Source organism: Sciurus carolinensis, chromosome 17 (genome assembly GCF_902686445.1).
Source record: "Sciurus carolinensis chromosome 17, mSciCar1.2, whole genome shotgun sequence".
In the NCBI taxonomy this organism is placed as follows: Eukaryota; Metazoa; Chordata; class Mammalia; order Rodentia; family Sciuridae; genus Sciurus; species Sciurus carolinensis.
Genome location: NC_062229.1, coordinates 2,049,458 through 2,063,869, shown reverse-complemented (window position 1 = coordinate 2,063,869; position 14,412 = coordinate 2,049,458). Strand labels below are relative to the sequence as shown.

Sequence of the window (14,412 nt, the reverse complement as noted above, 5' to 3'; positions counted from 1 at the left end):
GGTGCCCAGCCCTTCACAGGACCCCACCCTGGGCCATCCCACAGCAGCCCCAAGAGCCATGGGTGCTAAGCCAGTGGATGCTGGGAGCCCAGTGTGGAGGCCCCTCTGCAGATGCCACTGCTGATAACTCAGGGCCACCAGAGAGCCGTGGCCCTCACCCTCCATGGTGCCTGGGTGAGTCTCACCAGAAGGAGCCTTCCGACCCATCCTGTGACTGGAGTCCACCGAGGTGGGTGGCAGGGGCGGGGGCCTCCATGCCGGGAGACTCTGCACTGAGCAGTTTCCTAGTCTCGCCACATGGCACCCCACGCCTGGGCCTCCTCACCTCTGGGCAAGGAGGTCAGACATGAGCAGAGTATGGGGAGCCTGGACACAGGCCTGTCCACAATGAGAGCAAACAGACCTGTGGCCCAGCCTGCCTGCAGGGGCAGAGCAGGGAGGCCCTGCAGGCGCCCCATCGGGCGCCCTCCCTTACAGAGTCTCCCAGTGCTTTCTCTGCTCGCCCCGATTTCCCCTGCATGATGCCGATGATGATGGCATTGCCCAAGCAGGTGGCGATTTTTAGGGCTTTTGTTTTTGTTTTCTGGCACCAGGCACAACAGCCCTCTGCTGTGGGTGCTTAAGTGAGACCGAGAGAGCTGAAACCGCAGGCTGGGAAGGGTCCTGGCGTCCTCTGGGCTCTGCGGCTTGCTTACCTCCCCAGATGGGCAGCTCATTATTCCCCCAACCCCTGAGCGCGTGCACGCGCGTGTAGCACCTGCTCTGCGCTCTGCGACCCCACTTCCCGGGGTGGGTGATGGCGCGTGCTCTTGGGCGCCAGGTCAGGACTCTTTGTGGATCCAGAGTGCGTCCTGGGACCCCGCTCTGTCCGCGCGGGAGGCGCAGGGGACCTGGAGGGCGCGGCGGGGAGGGGCCGGCGGCGGCGGCGGCGGCGGCGGCGCGCGAGCAGACCGCAGTGCGGCCGGCGCTAGGACCCGCGGGGGCTCCCGGGCCGCGGCGCCTCCCGCTACCCCCACTCCCTGGCCGTCCTTCCCCCCCAAAAAATGAGGAAACCGAATAACTTGCTCCAAGTCGTGCTGCCCGAGCCGCCCCGGGGTGCGCAGCGGGCTTGCGGGGGCCCTCCTGGCGGCGGGCGCGGGGCGCAGCCCGGGGACGCCCCCTGAGCAGGTGAGCGCGTCCGCGGTAATGGGCAGGAGATACCCCGCGGCGGGTGGGGACCCCACGGGCTCTGGGAGGGGGGCCCGGACTGCACAGGAGGGGCCGGTGTGCGCGCGAGTGCGCGCGTCCCGGCGCGAAGCGAGTACGTGGCTGGGGCGGAGGGTGGGCAGAGCGATCCCGGCGGGGCGCGGCGGGGCAGGTTTCTGGGTGCGGTGTGCGCAGCTACGAGCCCCGGGTGTGTATCGGCGCGTCCACGTGGAGGGCTGTGCGCGTGTGGCCGGGATGCGTGTGCCCGGCCCTGCGTGGAGCTCTGCGCGCCCGGGTGGCCCAGCGTCTGGCGCCCAGGTGTTGGTTGTGTGTGTGAGTTGGGGGCGGGGGACAGGTGCACAGTTCCCGGGGTCCGGTGTCTGTCCGTGGATACACACTCGTGCGCGAGTGTGCGCACCTGTCTCTATGCGGAGGGCCCGGTTCATTGGTCCCTGGGTCGGAGCCTGGGGCTGTCTGTGTGCCTGTTCATCAGTGTGCGCGGGAGCGGGGGCTGGAGGGCTTGGGAGGTGTGCTGGAGGAGCGGAATCCCCCACCCTCGACCTCCCTGATGCTCGACCACCTGCAGCAGGGGACATGGGAGAGGCAGCCGGCCCTCCAGCCTAGCCAGCAAGGAGGGGCTTTGGTGTGTCTGTCCTGGACTTGGGCAGGAGATCCAGCTTCTCCAGCAGGGCTGCAATGCCTGCCTCCGGCCCTGCTCCACCTCAGGGTCAAAGGTTCTTGGTAATGACCTTGACTCATCCCTGTTCCCCCTCCCTGCCCCTGCCCACTGCCAGAAAAGAGGAAGAACCAGGCGTGGTCAGGTGGCACCAAGCTCCCTACACATTGTGCTGGCTGCCGTCCTGAGACAGGCGGGTCCTCCCACACGGCCTGTGACCACGAGCTCTGCCTTTCCTGTGCCTCAGTTTCCCTTTGGGGAGATGGCAGGACGAGGCTCCATGGTCTCCAGGCTGGCATTTTATGGCTGTGACTCAACTAAGGAACCTCCCCGGGTAAAGATCACCTCCCCAAAGGGGACTGAGGGGCCAGCACCTGGGCCTGACCCCAGATGCCTGGAGGGGCTCTCTCTGCCTCCTGGCTGTCGCCCCCACCTGGCCTGGACTGCAAGTGACAGGGACAGGACCCTGGGGCCCCAGCCTGCCTGGAATCAGGACTCTGCCTTGACTCTGCCCCCTCCCCAGGTGAGCCCTCGCCTTCTTGGAGCCTGGCGCCCCCCACCCATCACAGTCAGGATGCCGACCGTGAGTATCCCAGCGTGGGTGCCTCTGTCCCCAGTCCTTCCTCAGCTGGTCCACACCCCTGCAGGAGGCCAGCACAGACCACAGCCACTGACCCCAGCTCCAGCATGCCTTCCCTGCCTTCTGTCCAGAGTCCCCTCTGTTGACTCCCAACATTTCTTAGCCCTCTCGCCCGCCCTCTCCTCCTCTGTCCCCGCCACCCTCTGGTTGTTTCCCTTGTCTGTCTCCCTGTCCCTCCCAATTTTCGTCTTCTCCCCTCCCCGTCCTCACTCTCTGGCTTCCCCATGCGCCCTCACGTCCTCCCCGCGCGCTCCGCCCCCTCCCCAGAGGCGCTGGGCCCCCGGCACTCAGTGTATCACCAAGTGCGAGCACACGCGCCCCAAGCCGGGGGAGCTGGCCTTCCGCAAGGGCGACGTGGTCACCATCCTGGAGGCCTGCCAGGTGAGTGCGGCGGGGGCCGTGTGCGCACGCGGGGCTTGGGGGTCCCTCGAGACCCAGCGCCCACCCTCGCCCCTCCCCCGCAGAACAAGAGCTGGTACCGCGCCAAGCACCACGCCAGCGGGCAGGAGGGGCTGCTGGCGGCCGGCGCGCTGCGGGAGCGCGAGGCCCTCTCGGCGGACCCCAAGCTCAGCCTCATGCCGTGAGTGCGCCGGCGGGCGGGCGGGCGGGCGGGGCGGATCCCGGCCGGCTGGGCCCCAGCGCGCTGCTCGGTCGCCTCCGCAGGTGGTTCCACGGGAAGATCTCGGGCCAGGAGGCGGTGCAGCAGCTGCAGCCGCCGGAGGACGGGCTGTTCCTGGTGCGCGAGTCGGCGCGGCACCCCGGCGACTACGTGCTGTGCGTGAGCTTCGGCCGCGACGTCATTCACTACCGCGTGCTGCACCGCGACGGCCACCTCACCATCGACGAGGCCGTGTGCTTCTGCAACCTCATGGACATGGTGGAGGTGCCTTGCCCCCAGAGGGCCCAGAGGGACCCAAGGGCCCCTCCCAGGTCTTGGCAGCTGGACAGACAAGGGACCTCCAAAGTGCCATCATCCCACATCCCCAGGAAGCTCCAAGGCCCCCATCCCATCCCTGGCGACTGGGATCCTCCTCAGTGCAGAGGTGGAGGGCTTATCCCCAAGGACCACCCACCCCATGGGTGGCGAGTCCCTGAGGACTGGGTGGCCTCTCTGGGGAGCCCGGGAACTTCCAAACGGAGATGTCAGTCCAGAGGATCTTCCAGAATCCACCGGACATCTTTTCCGGTTCTCATGCAATTGGCCAACTTTGGCATGGGACCCGAGCCCCTCCGGCCCCCGGCCCGGAGACCACCCCAGAAGGGGGCAGGACGCAGGGCCAGGCTCACGGCCCTCCCTGTGTTCCTGCAGCACTACAGCAAGGACAAGGGCGCCATCTGCACGAAGCTGGTGAGGCCCAAGCGGAAGCAGGGCACCAGGTCTGCGGAGGAGGAGCTGGCCAAGGGTAGGTGGGCACGGGCCTCCCCCTCTCTAGCCCCGGCGCAGGTCCGGGTGCCTCCCGGCATGTGCTCGAGCTGGTCGCTATGGCACTGAAGGTTCTTGGGTTGCCTGGGGCAGGCGTAGTGTGCCCACAGGGACAGATCAGCCCCACATGCAGTGGATTCCTGCGCCTGCTCATGCCACGTCACCTGAGCCAGACACCTGGCCTGAGCTCGTTCCCTCTGAGGCCGTTCCCTCCCGGCCCTGGCCACCCTCCACCCTGGAGCCTGAGTATCCTGTCTGCCCCTGGAAGCACTTGACTCTCCCAGGCTAAGGATGGACCCAGTACCGACCGGGAAGCGCCAGGGGTTGGGAGGAAGAGGAGGAGGCTGCAGCCCAGCTGCAGGGCAGGGCGCAAAGCAAAGGAGTCTTGGGAAGCCAGAGTCCTGGAAGATTCCAGAACGTTTATGGGTCTCCATGTTTATTGTATGTTTTGCCTTTATGTGTTCCTGGGTGGTCAGAGATAAAGGAAGGTGACGGGAAGCCCATGGGCATTTGGAGGGACAGAAAGGGTGGCCCCAGTCCCAAGACCGGAGGGTTTCCTGGCACTGCCTCTAAGCTCCAGGGCGAGTCCCGGCCAAGGCTGGGCGTACAGGTCCGAGCCTGATGGCTTTGCCAGCCACCCAGCTTAGGTCACTGGTCCCGAGCGTGGGGTTTCTTGGGCACTGTTGGGGAAGGTGGCTGCGGGAGTGTGTGTCCACGGCAGGGTGCTATGTGGACCCCACGGGAGGGTCCCGCCGAGCACCCCTGACCAGGCCTTCCCCTGCAGCTGGCTGGCTCCTGGAACTGCAGCACCTGACGCTGGGGGCGCAGATCGGAGAGGGAGAGTTTGGAGGTGAGTGGCCAGAGCTGGCAGTGGCGGGTGGGGTGAACCCAGGATGGGCACGTGCCTGAGCCTCCGCTTCCATCTGCCCTGCAGTAATGAACTCTGGCCGGGGAGCCCCAGGCCCCGCATCCTCCAGGCTGGCCTCGGGATGGAATGCCATGCCTGGAGGCCCTCTGGCCCAGGGCAGGGGTTCCCACCTCCTCTGAAAGGGTCCAGAGCCTGAGCATTTTTGGCTCTGTGGCCCGGTGGCCGCTGTCTAGGTCACCGAGCCCATGCTGTGGAACCCTGAGAGTCCACTGGACGGGGTGACGAGCCCATGCTGTCCGACAGTCTGCACCTTTGGTTGCGCGTTTTTGCTTGTTTTGTTTTTGGGGTTGTCTTCTGGTGCTGGGATGGAACCGGGGTCTCGCCCTGGCCAAGCGTGCCCTCTGCCACCGAGCCACCAGCCCTGTCCTCTTGGCATTTTTGAGCCCTTTGCAAACAAACATCCCTGAGCTTCGGGCCTCCAGCAGTCCAGAGGCCGGGCTTTGGCCCCAGGCGGTGCGTCTGAGATCCCGGCCTCCCTGGGTCCCTGGCCTGGGGTCTGGGCCTGCAGGGCGTGGGACTGGTTCCTGCAGCTGTGTCAGTGTGCCTGGGGGTCCCCATCGCTGGTGCTGTCCTGATCTCTGTCCCCACCCACGCCCCAGCCGTCCTGCAGGGTGAGTACCTGGGGCAGAAGGTGGCCGTGAAGAACATCAAGTGCGATGTGACAGCGCAGGCCTTCCTGGACGAGACCGCCGTCATGACGTGAGTCCCGGGCTGGGGCGGGCCCTGGGCGGGTCCGGCCGGCTCTCACGCCCCCACCCGCCCCCAGGAAGCTGCAGCACAAGAACCTGGTGCGGCTCCTGGGGGTGATCCTGCACCAGGGGCTCTACATCGTCATGGAGCACGTGAGCAAGGTGCGGCCCGGGCGCAGGGTGGGCGGGGCCGCGCGGCCGGAGCCGACCTCTCTCCACCCACAGGGCAACCTGGTGAACTTCCTGCGCACGCGCGGCCGGGCCCTGGTGCACGCCGCCCAGCTCCTGCAGTTCTCCCTGTGCGTGGGGCTCCTGGGGGGAGGTGGGCTCCAGGGTCCCGGGGAAACCGAGGCAGTGAGCTGGGAGGGCCCGGCCTTCTGAGGCTCTCGGGGTCCCTTCCCAGGCACGTGGCGGAGGGCATGGAGTACCTGGAGAGCAAGAAGCTGGTGCACCGAGATCTGGCTGCGCGCAACATCCTTGTTTCCGAGGACCTGGTGGCCAAGGTCAGTGACTTCGGCCTGGCCAAAGCCGAGCGGAAGGGGCTGGACTCCAGTCGGCTGCCTGTCAAGTGGACGGCGCCCGAGGCTCTCAAACATGGGGTGAGCCCCCTTCGGCACTGAGGGCTGCAGGTTCCTACAGAGTAGACTTGGCATCCCAGCTCTGCTGTGTGACCCTGGGCACAGCATGAGACCTCTCTGAACCTCCAGGGGAATGGCCTTCCAGTAAGCACCAGCTCGTAACCCTTCCTTTTAGCCCTGCCCTCTGCACAGTTTGCCCGCCTTTGAAGTGGGCATGGGCTCTGGGCTGAGGGGAGGAGTGTCAGGGCTCACCTGGATGGGGACCCTGCCGGAGGACTTCGAAGCGAGGCCGCGGCAGGAGCGCTGGCCTCCTCATTCTGCTTTTGGGCCCACAGAAGTTCTCCAGCAAGTCGGACGTCTGGAGTTTTGGGGTGCTGCTGTGGGAGGTCTTCTCATACGGACGGGCTCCATACCCCAAGATGGTGAGCAGGGCCTCCTGAGGACCGGGCACGGCCCCGCCGCCCGCGCTGATGTGCCCTTTGTCCTCAGTCGCTGAAGGAGGTGTCGGAGGCCGTGGAGAAGGGCTACCGCATGGAGCCCCCAGAGGGCTGCCCGGCGCCCGTGCACACCCTCATGGGCAGCTGCTGGGAGGCCGAGCCCGCCCGCCGGCCGCCCTTCCGCAAGGTGGCTGAGAAGCTGGCTCGGGAGCTGCGCAGTGCGGGCGCCTCAGCCACCGTGGGGGCACAGGACGCTGACGTGTCCACTCCACCCCGAAGCCAGGAGCCCTGACCCCAGCCAAGGGCCCCAGAGGACCGATGGAGCAGGGGTGCAGGGCAGGACACGGGCCAGGCCCAGGGAAGGCCAGGCCGGCGTGGGCAGGGCAGTGTGGACGCGCAGACCTGGGAAGCAGAGGACGGTGGCCTTCATAAAGACCAGATCCAAGGCCTGTGGCTGTCCGTGTGTCTGTGGCCCCGGCACCCTCCCCCCGGGGCCTCTCCTGGAGGCCTGGCCCGGGGACCCGCGTGGACCTCCCTGGTAGCCTTCGTGCCCCACTGAACCCACTGTCCCCCGCGTGGTGCCCCACTGATGGGGACCCGTGGATGCCACCTGGAGCACGCAGGGGCCCACTGCTGCCCATCCAGGTTCTCCTGCTGGGACCCACCTGCAGACCTCCGTGGGGACAGTGCCCCGGGACCTCGCGGCCTGGGGGCCACGGAGGTCCGCACGGGACGCAGCTCTCCCTGAGGGAGAGCCCAGCTCTAGGGTTCCTGGGAGAAGGCCGACAGCCTTCAGTCTCCTGTCCCCGGCCGCCGCCCACCCCAGTCCCAGCCCAGAAGAGGCTCTGCTGTGGCCTCACCCTCCTCTGAGAGGCTCGGGGAAGCCACCTTGCCCTTCTCCGTGTCTCCGGTTCCCGGGTGGGCACCGTGCTGGGAGCCCATCAGCCCCAGGGCACCAGGGCCCACAGTGCCGGCAGCTGGGCAGGTGCCAGAGCCGAGGCACACCGGCCTCTGCGTCCAGAGCCAGCCTCCCCACCCCGCCAGCAGCTCAGGCCTCTCCCAGTTCTGCCCCCACGACCACCAGACCCGTCACGAGGATGCCATTCATGTGAGCAAGAGGGACACGTCTGCCCCCCGCCCCCTCCCCCAGAGCACCCAGGGTGTGCAGGCCTCCTGGGCACAGGGCCCACAGCCCTGGTGTGACACTACCCTTGTGCAGGGCCTAGCCCCGTGCCTGGGCATGCACCTCTGAGGACCCTCCTGTTGCAGCCCGGCTGTGTGCCTGGGACAGTGGACCTCCAGGGTGCCAACTTGGGTGCTCACCTGGGGGGGCCTGGGCACACAGGCTAGTTGACCCCTGCTGGCTGTGCTGTCCCTCCCAGGGCCTCAGCAGCCTCTGCCATAAGCCAGGCTTTTCCCCAGAAGGTGTGAGGACCCTGAAGGCTCACACCAGTGAAGGAACAGTCGCCACAGGGCTGGCAAACAGCTGGTGCTCAATGTTGGCGCTCAGCTTTCTCAGTTGACTTTCCCATTCGCCAGTGATGAGGATTCTGCAGAGGTGGGGCAGGGCCGGCCCAGTTTCAGTTGCTATCATGGAATGCCTGAGACCAGGCCAGGTGTAAAGGAAAGAGGTTCATTGGGCTCTGGCCAGGACGTCCAAGGGCCCTCACCAGGGCCTTGGGCTGTGTGGAAGGCCCAGGGGGCACGTGCCCCACCTCTCCAGAGCAGAACCAGGTTCCAGCACAGGAGCTGCCGGGGGACACAGGACCACACAGGCTTGCCCCAGGACCCCAGCTGGCAGCGGCCAGAGGCTGCAGCCCGCCTCCCGTGCTCACCCAGCCCTGCCCCAGCTGAGTCCCACGTGGAGCTGTCCCAAGGTCAGGCTGGGCTCCTGCATGGCCCCTGAAGCCCTCCCCGCTCTGTGGCCACCAGCACCTGAGTAGTTTAGTGGGGAAATGGAAGGGCAGGAGGCTGGGAGGGCTGCCTAGCCAGCTGGAGGGCCCCGTCCCTTGCCGCCAGCCCCTAATCCGCCCTCTAAGCTGACAGTGTCCCCGCAGGCCCCTGGCCTTCCGGGCCACCCAGAGCAATGAGTCCACTGGGCCTGAGGACAGGCTGCCTGGGGCGCGGAGGTGCAGGGCAGCGACCCTTGTGCCCACTGCAGCTTTCCGATGGGGCAGCCCTGGCTCAGGCCCGGCCTCCCGCCCCTCGCCTCTGCAGCTGGACCCGTCGCCGCCGACTCCCGGTGTCCCTGTGGGCCCTTCCCCGCTCCCGCGCCCCCCTCCCTTGGAAGCCTGCGTGCCTCCCCTGGCACCTGCCCCTCACGGTGCTGGATCGGCCTCCCACCTCCCCCGTGTCCTGCTCCTCGTCCCTCCCAGGCCCCGCCAGGCCTCCAGGCTCTCCCTGCTGGGGCCGCACCGGCCTCCTGGTCTGCTGCCGTGCTCGCGTGGACGCCCCTTTGCTGTGGCCTCCTGTGGTGCCCAGCACTCTCCCTCGCCCGGCTCGCCTTCCTTCCCACGGGGCCTCCCTGGGGAGTTCTCTCCAGCCGCCACACTGACGGTCTGTTTCCACCACAACGCCACTTGTATGACATTCCTGTGTGTTCCTGGGACACAGTACGTGCTCAGGAAATGCTTCTCGCAGGAGTCAATGAGCATGAGGAATGGCGAACTTCTATTCATACCTCAAGACCTGGCCAAAATGCCCCTTAGTGCTGCCTGTCCAGAGGAGCCCACCACACCCCGCCCCCAGCTCGATTCCGCTCAGCTGACACCGGGACTCTGAAAGCCACCCTTGCTGGCCCCACCTGATAAAAATGGTGACAGCGGACACTCCCTGAGCAAAGCTGTCTGCTCTCTCCACCGAGACTCCATGGTGTGGGCCTTGGGTCCCCATTTTGCAGCCAGGGAAACTGAGCCTGGATGGGGAGCCAGGCCTGCAGGCTCAGGGCAACTGCGCCTGCAGGTGGGGCCGCCTCAGTTAATCGGCTCCAACTAATCCTCCCCTCCCCTGGGCTCAGCAGACGCCTGGGCCCGCTGGGCCGGTGGAGGGCGGCCAGGCCGTCAGGCGGCACAGGTGGAGGCCTGAGGCCAGTCTCCTCGAGGGTCCTCACACACAGAGACAGGGACAGAACTGGCACCAGGGAGAGGGCGCCAGGGAGGAGGCGCAGGAGCCAGACGCACCGCGAGGAGTGGGAGAGAAGCTGCGGAGAGAGGCCGGCCGGAGAAGACCCCGGCGGGCAGAGGCTCCCCTGCCTCTCCCTGGGGCAGGCCCTCCCACTGTCCTCCCCGCCAGGCGAGAAGCATGTTCCTGAGCCCGGGAGAGGGGCCGGGGACTGAGGGTGGGGGCCTGGGGCCAGGCGAGGAGGCCCCCAAGAAGCACCGGAGGAACCGCACGACCTTCACCACGTACCAGCTGCACCAGCTGGAGCGGGCCTTCGAGGCCTCGCACTACCCGGACGTGTACAGCCGCGAGGAGCTGGCGGCCAAGGTGCACCTGCCCGAGGTGCGCGTGCAGGTGAGGCCCCAGCCCAGCCGGGGGGCCGAGGGGAGAGGGGCTTCCTGCTCCTGGAGGCGGCCCGCGCCTCAAGGCGGGAGCAGGAATTTGCGGCTGGGAGGAGTGCGTGGAGGGAGGGGCCGCGGGAGCCTGCGAGCTGGGGGGCAGGGGCAGCACCCCAAAGGCCTCCAGTGCCAAGAGATGAGCCCGGACTCCCGGAGGCCAGGGGGGCACTGTGGCAAGGACCAGTGGAGGCAGGGTGGACTTGGGGCCGACCCCTGGGGCCGGGGGCAGGGACCCATCAACCCGGAATCCGGGGCCAGCACAGCACGGCCACGGGCGTCCTGGCGGGTGGTCGTGGGTCAGAGGGCTGCGAGTCCGCGAGGCGGGAGGGGGCCCGGGAGTGGGAGGCAGGGTCCGAGCTCACGCAGCCCCTCAACCTCCAGGTGTGGTTCCAGAACCGCAGGGCCAAGTGGCGCCGCCAGGAGCGCGTGGAGTCGGGCTCAGGAGCTGTGGCAGCCCCAAGGCTCCCTGAGGCCCCCGCACTGCCCCTCGCCCGCCCCCCTGCCCTGCCACTGCCCCTGGAGCCCTGGCTGGGCCCCGGGCCCCCGGCCGTGCCAGGCCTCCCCCGCATGCTGAGCTCAGCCCCGGGGCTGCAGGCCGCCCTGGGGCCCCACGCCTTCGCTCCCACCTTCGCTGATGGCCTCACGCTGGAGGAGGCGTCCCTGCGGCTGCTGGCCAAGGAGCACGCGCAGGCTCTGGACAGAGCCTGGCCACCTGCCTGAGACATGCCCGGTGACAGCAGCCAGTCAAGCCAGGCTGTCACCAGGGAGTAAGACCCACATGGACTGTGGGAACCCCTGCCCCGTCCTCCCTGTCCCCTCCCCACCTTGCAGCGAGGGCGGTACCCTCCTGCCCAGCCAGGGGCCCTGACCTGCCCCGTGGGCGTCCTGGGCCCTCTGTCCATGCGTCAGTGGGGCGGGGCTGAGCGCCAGGTTCCTGGGCCAGGGATCCTGGAGTGTTCGAGTCTGCACCCCTCAGCTGCCCAGCCCCCCAGAAATGACAAGTGACAGCACCAGCCTCTCCTGCGTGGCCCTGTCCCCTTTCGCCACATGCCCACCAATTGCTCTTCCCGCCACCAGTCCTGGGAGGCGGGCTCCACGGTCAGTCCCTCAACCGAGGAGGCCTGTAGACGGAGGCCCGCTGCCTGAGGTGCACGGCCAGCAGGGGTGGAGCTGGCGCTGGGGGGCAGCGGCCATGTCAGGGACACGCACGGCAAGGATGGCCGGTGCCCAGCTCCATGCAGGGGTAGTGGACATGCTGTGGCCCACACCACCCCCCAGAGCAGGTGGGGCTGCAGCACAGGGCAGCCAGGGAGCAGAGGCCCCAGGGTCGCAGCAGGGCTGGCTGCTGGTGCCCTGACCTGGCACACCCACCCCAACCCAGCCCCCCACTGGAGCCCGTGCCTCGTCCCGGACCCCCAGGCCAGCCCATGCAACCTGCTGGCCCTGCCCACCCACTCTCCGCCCCAGCGCTTCACCGTGTCCCAGCAGTGAAGCAGACATGGAATATTTTACAAAATAACAATAAAAACAAAACACAGCAGAGAACATTAGACAGCGTAAGTGCTGGAGAGAAACCAGGTGACTGTGGCATACGGCAACTTTAATGGGGTGATCTGGGCAGGAGGGGAGGAGCAGCCATGGAGTAATCCGGGAGAAAAGCACTCTGGGCATCGGGCAGACCTGTGCAAAGGCCCTGGGACAGGTGTCCTGGTGTCCTGAAGGCTCAGCAGGGGGCCCCTGTGGCTGGAGCAGTGGAAGGAGGGGTACGGGAAGTGGCCAGGCAGGCAGGCAGGGCCTGGTGTCCACTGTAACTTTGGCTTTTACTTAGAACCACCATAGGCTTGGACACAGGGCAGGCACAACCCTGAGAACCTGGGCACCGTCTGCCCAGCAGGGGCAGCGCCTGGTAATCTGCTCTGCAGTCTGCTAAGAGGATGAGGGCTCCCGCCTCCCTGGGACAGGGCAGTTAGTCGGAGGAGCTCTTGCAGGGTCAGCAACCAGAGGGACCTGGAGGGGACAGGCCCAGCCCAATGCACCCCCACCCACATACACACAGCGAGCACCTGAGGCCGGGCCCATGGTCCTGACCATCAATGGTTCTGGGTGGGGCAGGTTCTCCAAGAGGCCCCCACTGGCCCTAACTGGACACTGCCCCTACACCCCTGCAATCTGATGTGCTTGGGTCTGGCTCCTGGGTCCCCCCTCACAGCTGGGCTGGGTAACAGGATGCAGGAGCTGGGTTCCCCCCTGGGCTGCATATCAGGCTCATGATGCAGCTGGGGAGGGCCGAGAGGGAGGCTGAGCCCTGGGCTCCAGCAGGACAGAGCAGTGGAGGACCTGGAGCTAGAAGGGAGGACCAGGTCTCTGAGCCTAGCTGACTGGCCCTGGAAGTCCACCCCCAGTTCCACTCGATGAGTGGCGGTGTTGGCCGGGAAGCCTGGGGCTAGGCTGCCCTGAGTGCCACCCACTGGGAGGATAAAGAACGGGGACAGACAGAGCCACACATCTGGACCCCAAAGCCAGACAGCGAGCCTTGGACCTTTCTGTTCCTGACGCTCACTAAGGCTCTTCTGCCTCCAGAGGCTCAGGTCGAGGCTCAGTCGGGACCACCTCCCTGTCCACGTCCGGAGTTGAGACCGCTAGGCCAAGGTTAGGAAATCCAGCAGCCCGCTGAGGCTGGGGAAGCGGGAGGAGAAGCCCAGTTGGGGTGTGGGGGTGCTCCCGCCTGCCGGTGTCAGAGCGCACCGGGGGCCTGGGGCCTGGAGAAGCCTTCCTCCTGGAGCCTGGAGCCCCCAGCGCCCAGCTAGAACTTCCTGCTCCTGCTCAGTCGGTTGTGGCGCCAAATGTTGAGCTTCCGCAGCAGCCGCCAGTACTCCGGGGTCTCGGGGTCCAGCTCATCCAGCTTCTTTGGGGGGCCCACGTTCATCTGGAACAGCCTGGAGGGGGGGCGGGAATCAGGGCTGGCCCAGTCCCCAGGTGGTGACCATCAGGGCCCCGGGCTGGCCCCCCTGCACAGATGTCCTCAGCCTCGGCTGGGTCCACTCACCACTCAGGGTACTCGGCGTCCGGCTTCAGGGCCACATCCTGGCCTTCCTTGTAGATGTTGACGCCCATGGCGTGCGTGGTGAGCCGGACCGGGTCGGTACACACTTCCGGGTCCTTCAGGGCCTCGCTGACCACGCTGCCTTTCCCGCCTTTAACCCCCTTCATGACTGGGGGCGGAGGGGGAGTCATGTCAGCCCAGCTCCGCCCTCCAAGGCCCGCCTTCACTTCCTGTCCCCTCTTCGGGAGCTTCTAGCCCTGGCAGGACTCTTCTACCTCCAAATCATGGGGACCCAGCTAGCTGAGAACTCCCTCTGAGTTGTTCTGATTCCTGTTCATCTCACGGAGAAGGCCTCCCTCCACCGGCCTGACGCGTCTGTAATTCCTAACATTTGCCTACTTCCTCCTTTCAACACAGGAGATCAGGCAAGGCTACATCCAGGTAAAATTTAATAACTAAAGTAATAAAATTTAGTACTTAGAGGGGGCGCACATCGTTCTCGGATTCCCGGGGGCGGCTCGTCCAAGATCACACAGCTACTTGGAAGCATAAATAGAATGAGAACCTTAGCTCCCCGCTTCCTTCCAGCCTACCCGCGCCTGCGCATTGAAACACACCCGCTCCCGCACAAAATATTCTCGCGCTCCGCAGAGGTTCACGCCGACGCCTGCGCACTGGGCGCAGTCGCGCCCTGAGGCGTCCGCCGAGCGGCCAAACTGCGCCTGCGCACCCAGCCTGGCATCTGTTTTTGCACCTGCGCAGGAACTCTAGGCCCGCCTTCTCAACCAGCGCCTGCGCGCTACCGATTCCCCGTGTGTCCACCGTCTCCCTCTTGGTCCCTGTTACCCCGGCTCACTCGGTTTTTTGGCATAATCCCGAACCAAGAGTCTTCCAGGAGAGGCAGAGTCTAGGATCTCCCGGGTTTTCCAGCGGGCCCACGCACGAGAAGCCCCGAAGAGGCGTCGAGCCGCCATGACGTGTGACGAATGCTTGCACGTTTCCGGGAGACGTCAGCCGGCCTGCCCGAGGGGTACTTGGGAGTCGTAGGCCCCGGGTACTCCTGGGAAGTGTAGTCTTCCCAGCCTTGGGCATTACGTTTATTATTGTAGACGGTTCCAGTACGAGATGATATTCAGAGGACCTTTTACTAATTTCTTGCCGTTCTTCAGATACTTATTTATTTTAAATATCTCACCTTACATATTCCTGATTCAGTTCAATGAGCAATTATTTGAAAACCTAAAAGAAAGAAAAGT

General features: G+C 66.2%; 3 protein-coding genes across 12 annotated transcripts; 2 read left to right on the top strand and 1 right to left on the bottom strand.

The window, feature by feature from the left end:
* Positions 1 to 7,015, top strand: Matk (megakaryocyte-associated tyrosine kinase). Of its 8 annotated transcripts, none has more exons than XM_047530937.1 (14): positions 1 to 174; positions 1,980 to 2,195; positions 2,385 to 2,444; positions 2,769 to 2,882; positions 2,966 to 3,081; positions 3,165 to 3,384; positions 3,811 to 3,904; positions 4,709 to 4,774; positions 5,452 to 5,551; positions 5,619 to 5,694; positions 5,767 to 5,840; positions 5,945 to 6,140; positions 6,455 to 6,541; positions 6,609 to 7,015. In XM_047530937.1, the coding sequence occupies exons 1-14, from the start codon at positions 112 to 114 to the stop codon at positions 6,846 to 6,848; spliced, it is 1,722 nt and encodes a 573-aa protein (XP_047386893.1). In that variant the 5' UTR covers positions 1 to 111; the 3' UTR covers positions 6,849 to 7,015. The 8 variants fall into 8 exon arrangements, with proteins under 8 accessions (XP_047386893.1, XP_047386892.1, XP_047386894.1 ...); XM_047530936.1 differs by having other exon boundaries at positions 5,619 to 5,703; positions 6,609 to 7,014; XM_047530938.1 differs by lacking the exon at positions 1,980 to 2,195 and having other exon boundaries at positions 5,619 to 5,703; positions 6,609 to 7,013.
* A 164-nt stretch (positions 7,016 to 7,179) lies between these two features.
* Positions 7,180 to 11,646, top strand: Rax2 (retina and anterior neural fold homeobox 2). The gene is made up of 2 exons (XM_047530958.1): positions 7,180 to 10,069; positions 10,495 to 11,646. Exons 1-2 carry the CDS (start codon positions 9,857 to 9,859, stop codon positions 10,831 to 10,833), a joined length of 552 nt encoding a protein of 183 aa, XP_047386914.1. The 5' UTR covers positions 7,180 to 9,856; the 3' UTR covers positions 10,834 to 11,646.
* Positions 11,647 to 11,674: 28 nt separating this feature from the next.
* Mrpl54 (mitochondrial ribosomal protein L54) lies at positions 11,675 to 14,172 on the bottom strand. Of its 3 annotated transcripts, none has more exons than XM_047530959.1 (3): positions 14,013 to 14,172; positions 13,160 to 13,325; positions 11,675 to 13,049 (listed from the first exon to the last, which is right to left on the bottom strand). In XM_047530959.1, the coding sequence occupies exons 1-3, from the start codon at positions 14,128 to 14,130 to the stop codon at positions 12,917 to 12,919; spliced, it is 417 nt and encodes a 138-aa protein (XP_047386915.1). In that variant the 5' UTR covers positions 14,131 to 14,172; the 3' UTR covers positions 11,675 to 12,916. The 3 variants fall into 3 exon arrangements, with proteins under 3 accessions (XP_047386915.1, XP_047386917.1, XP_047386916.1); XM_047530961.1 differs by lacking the exon at positions 14,013 to 14,172 and adding an exon at positions 13,649 to 13,785; XM_047530960.1 differs by lacking the exon at positions 14,013 to 14,172 and adding an exon at positions 13,634 to 13,764.
* Positions 14,173 to 14,412: the final 240 nt, after the last annotated feature.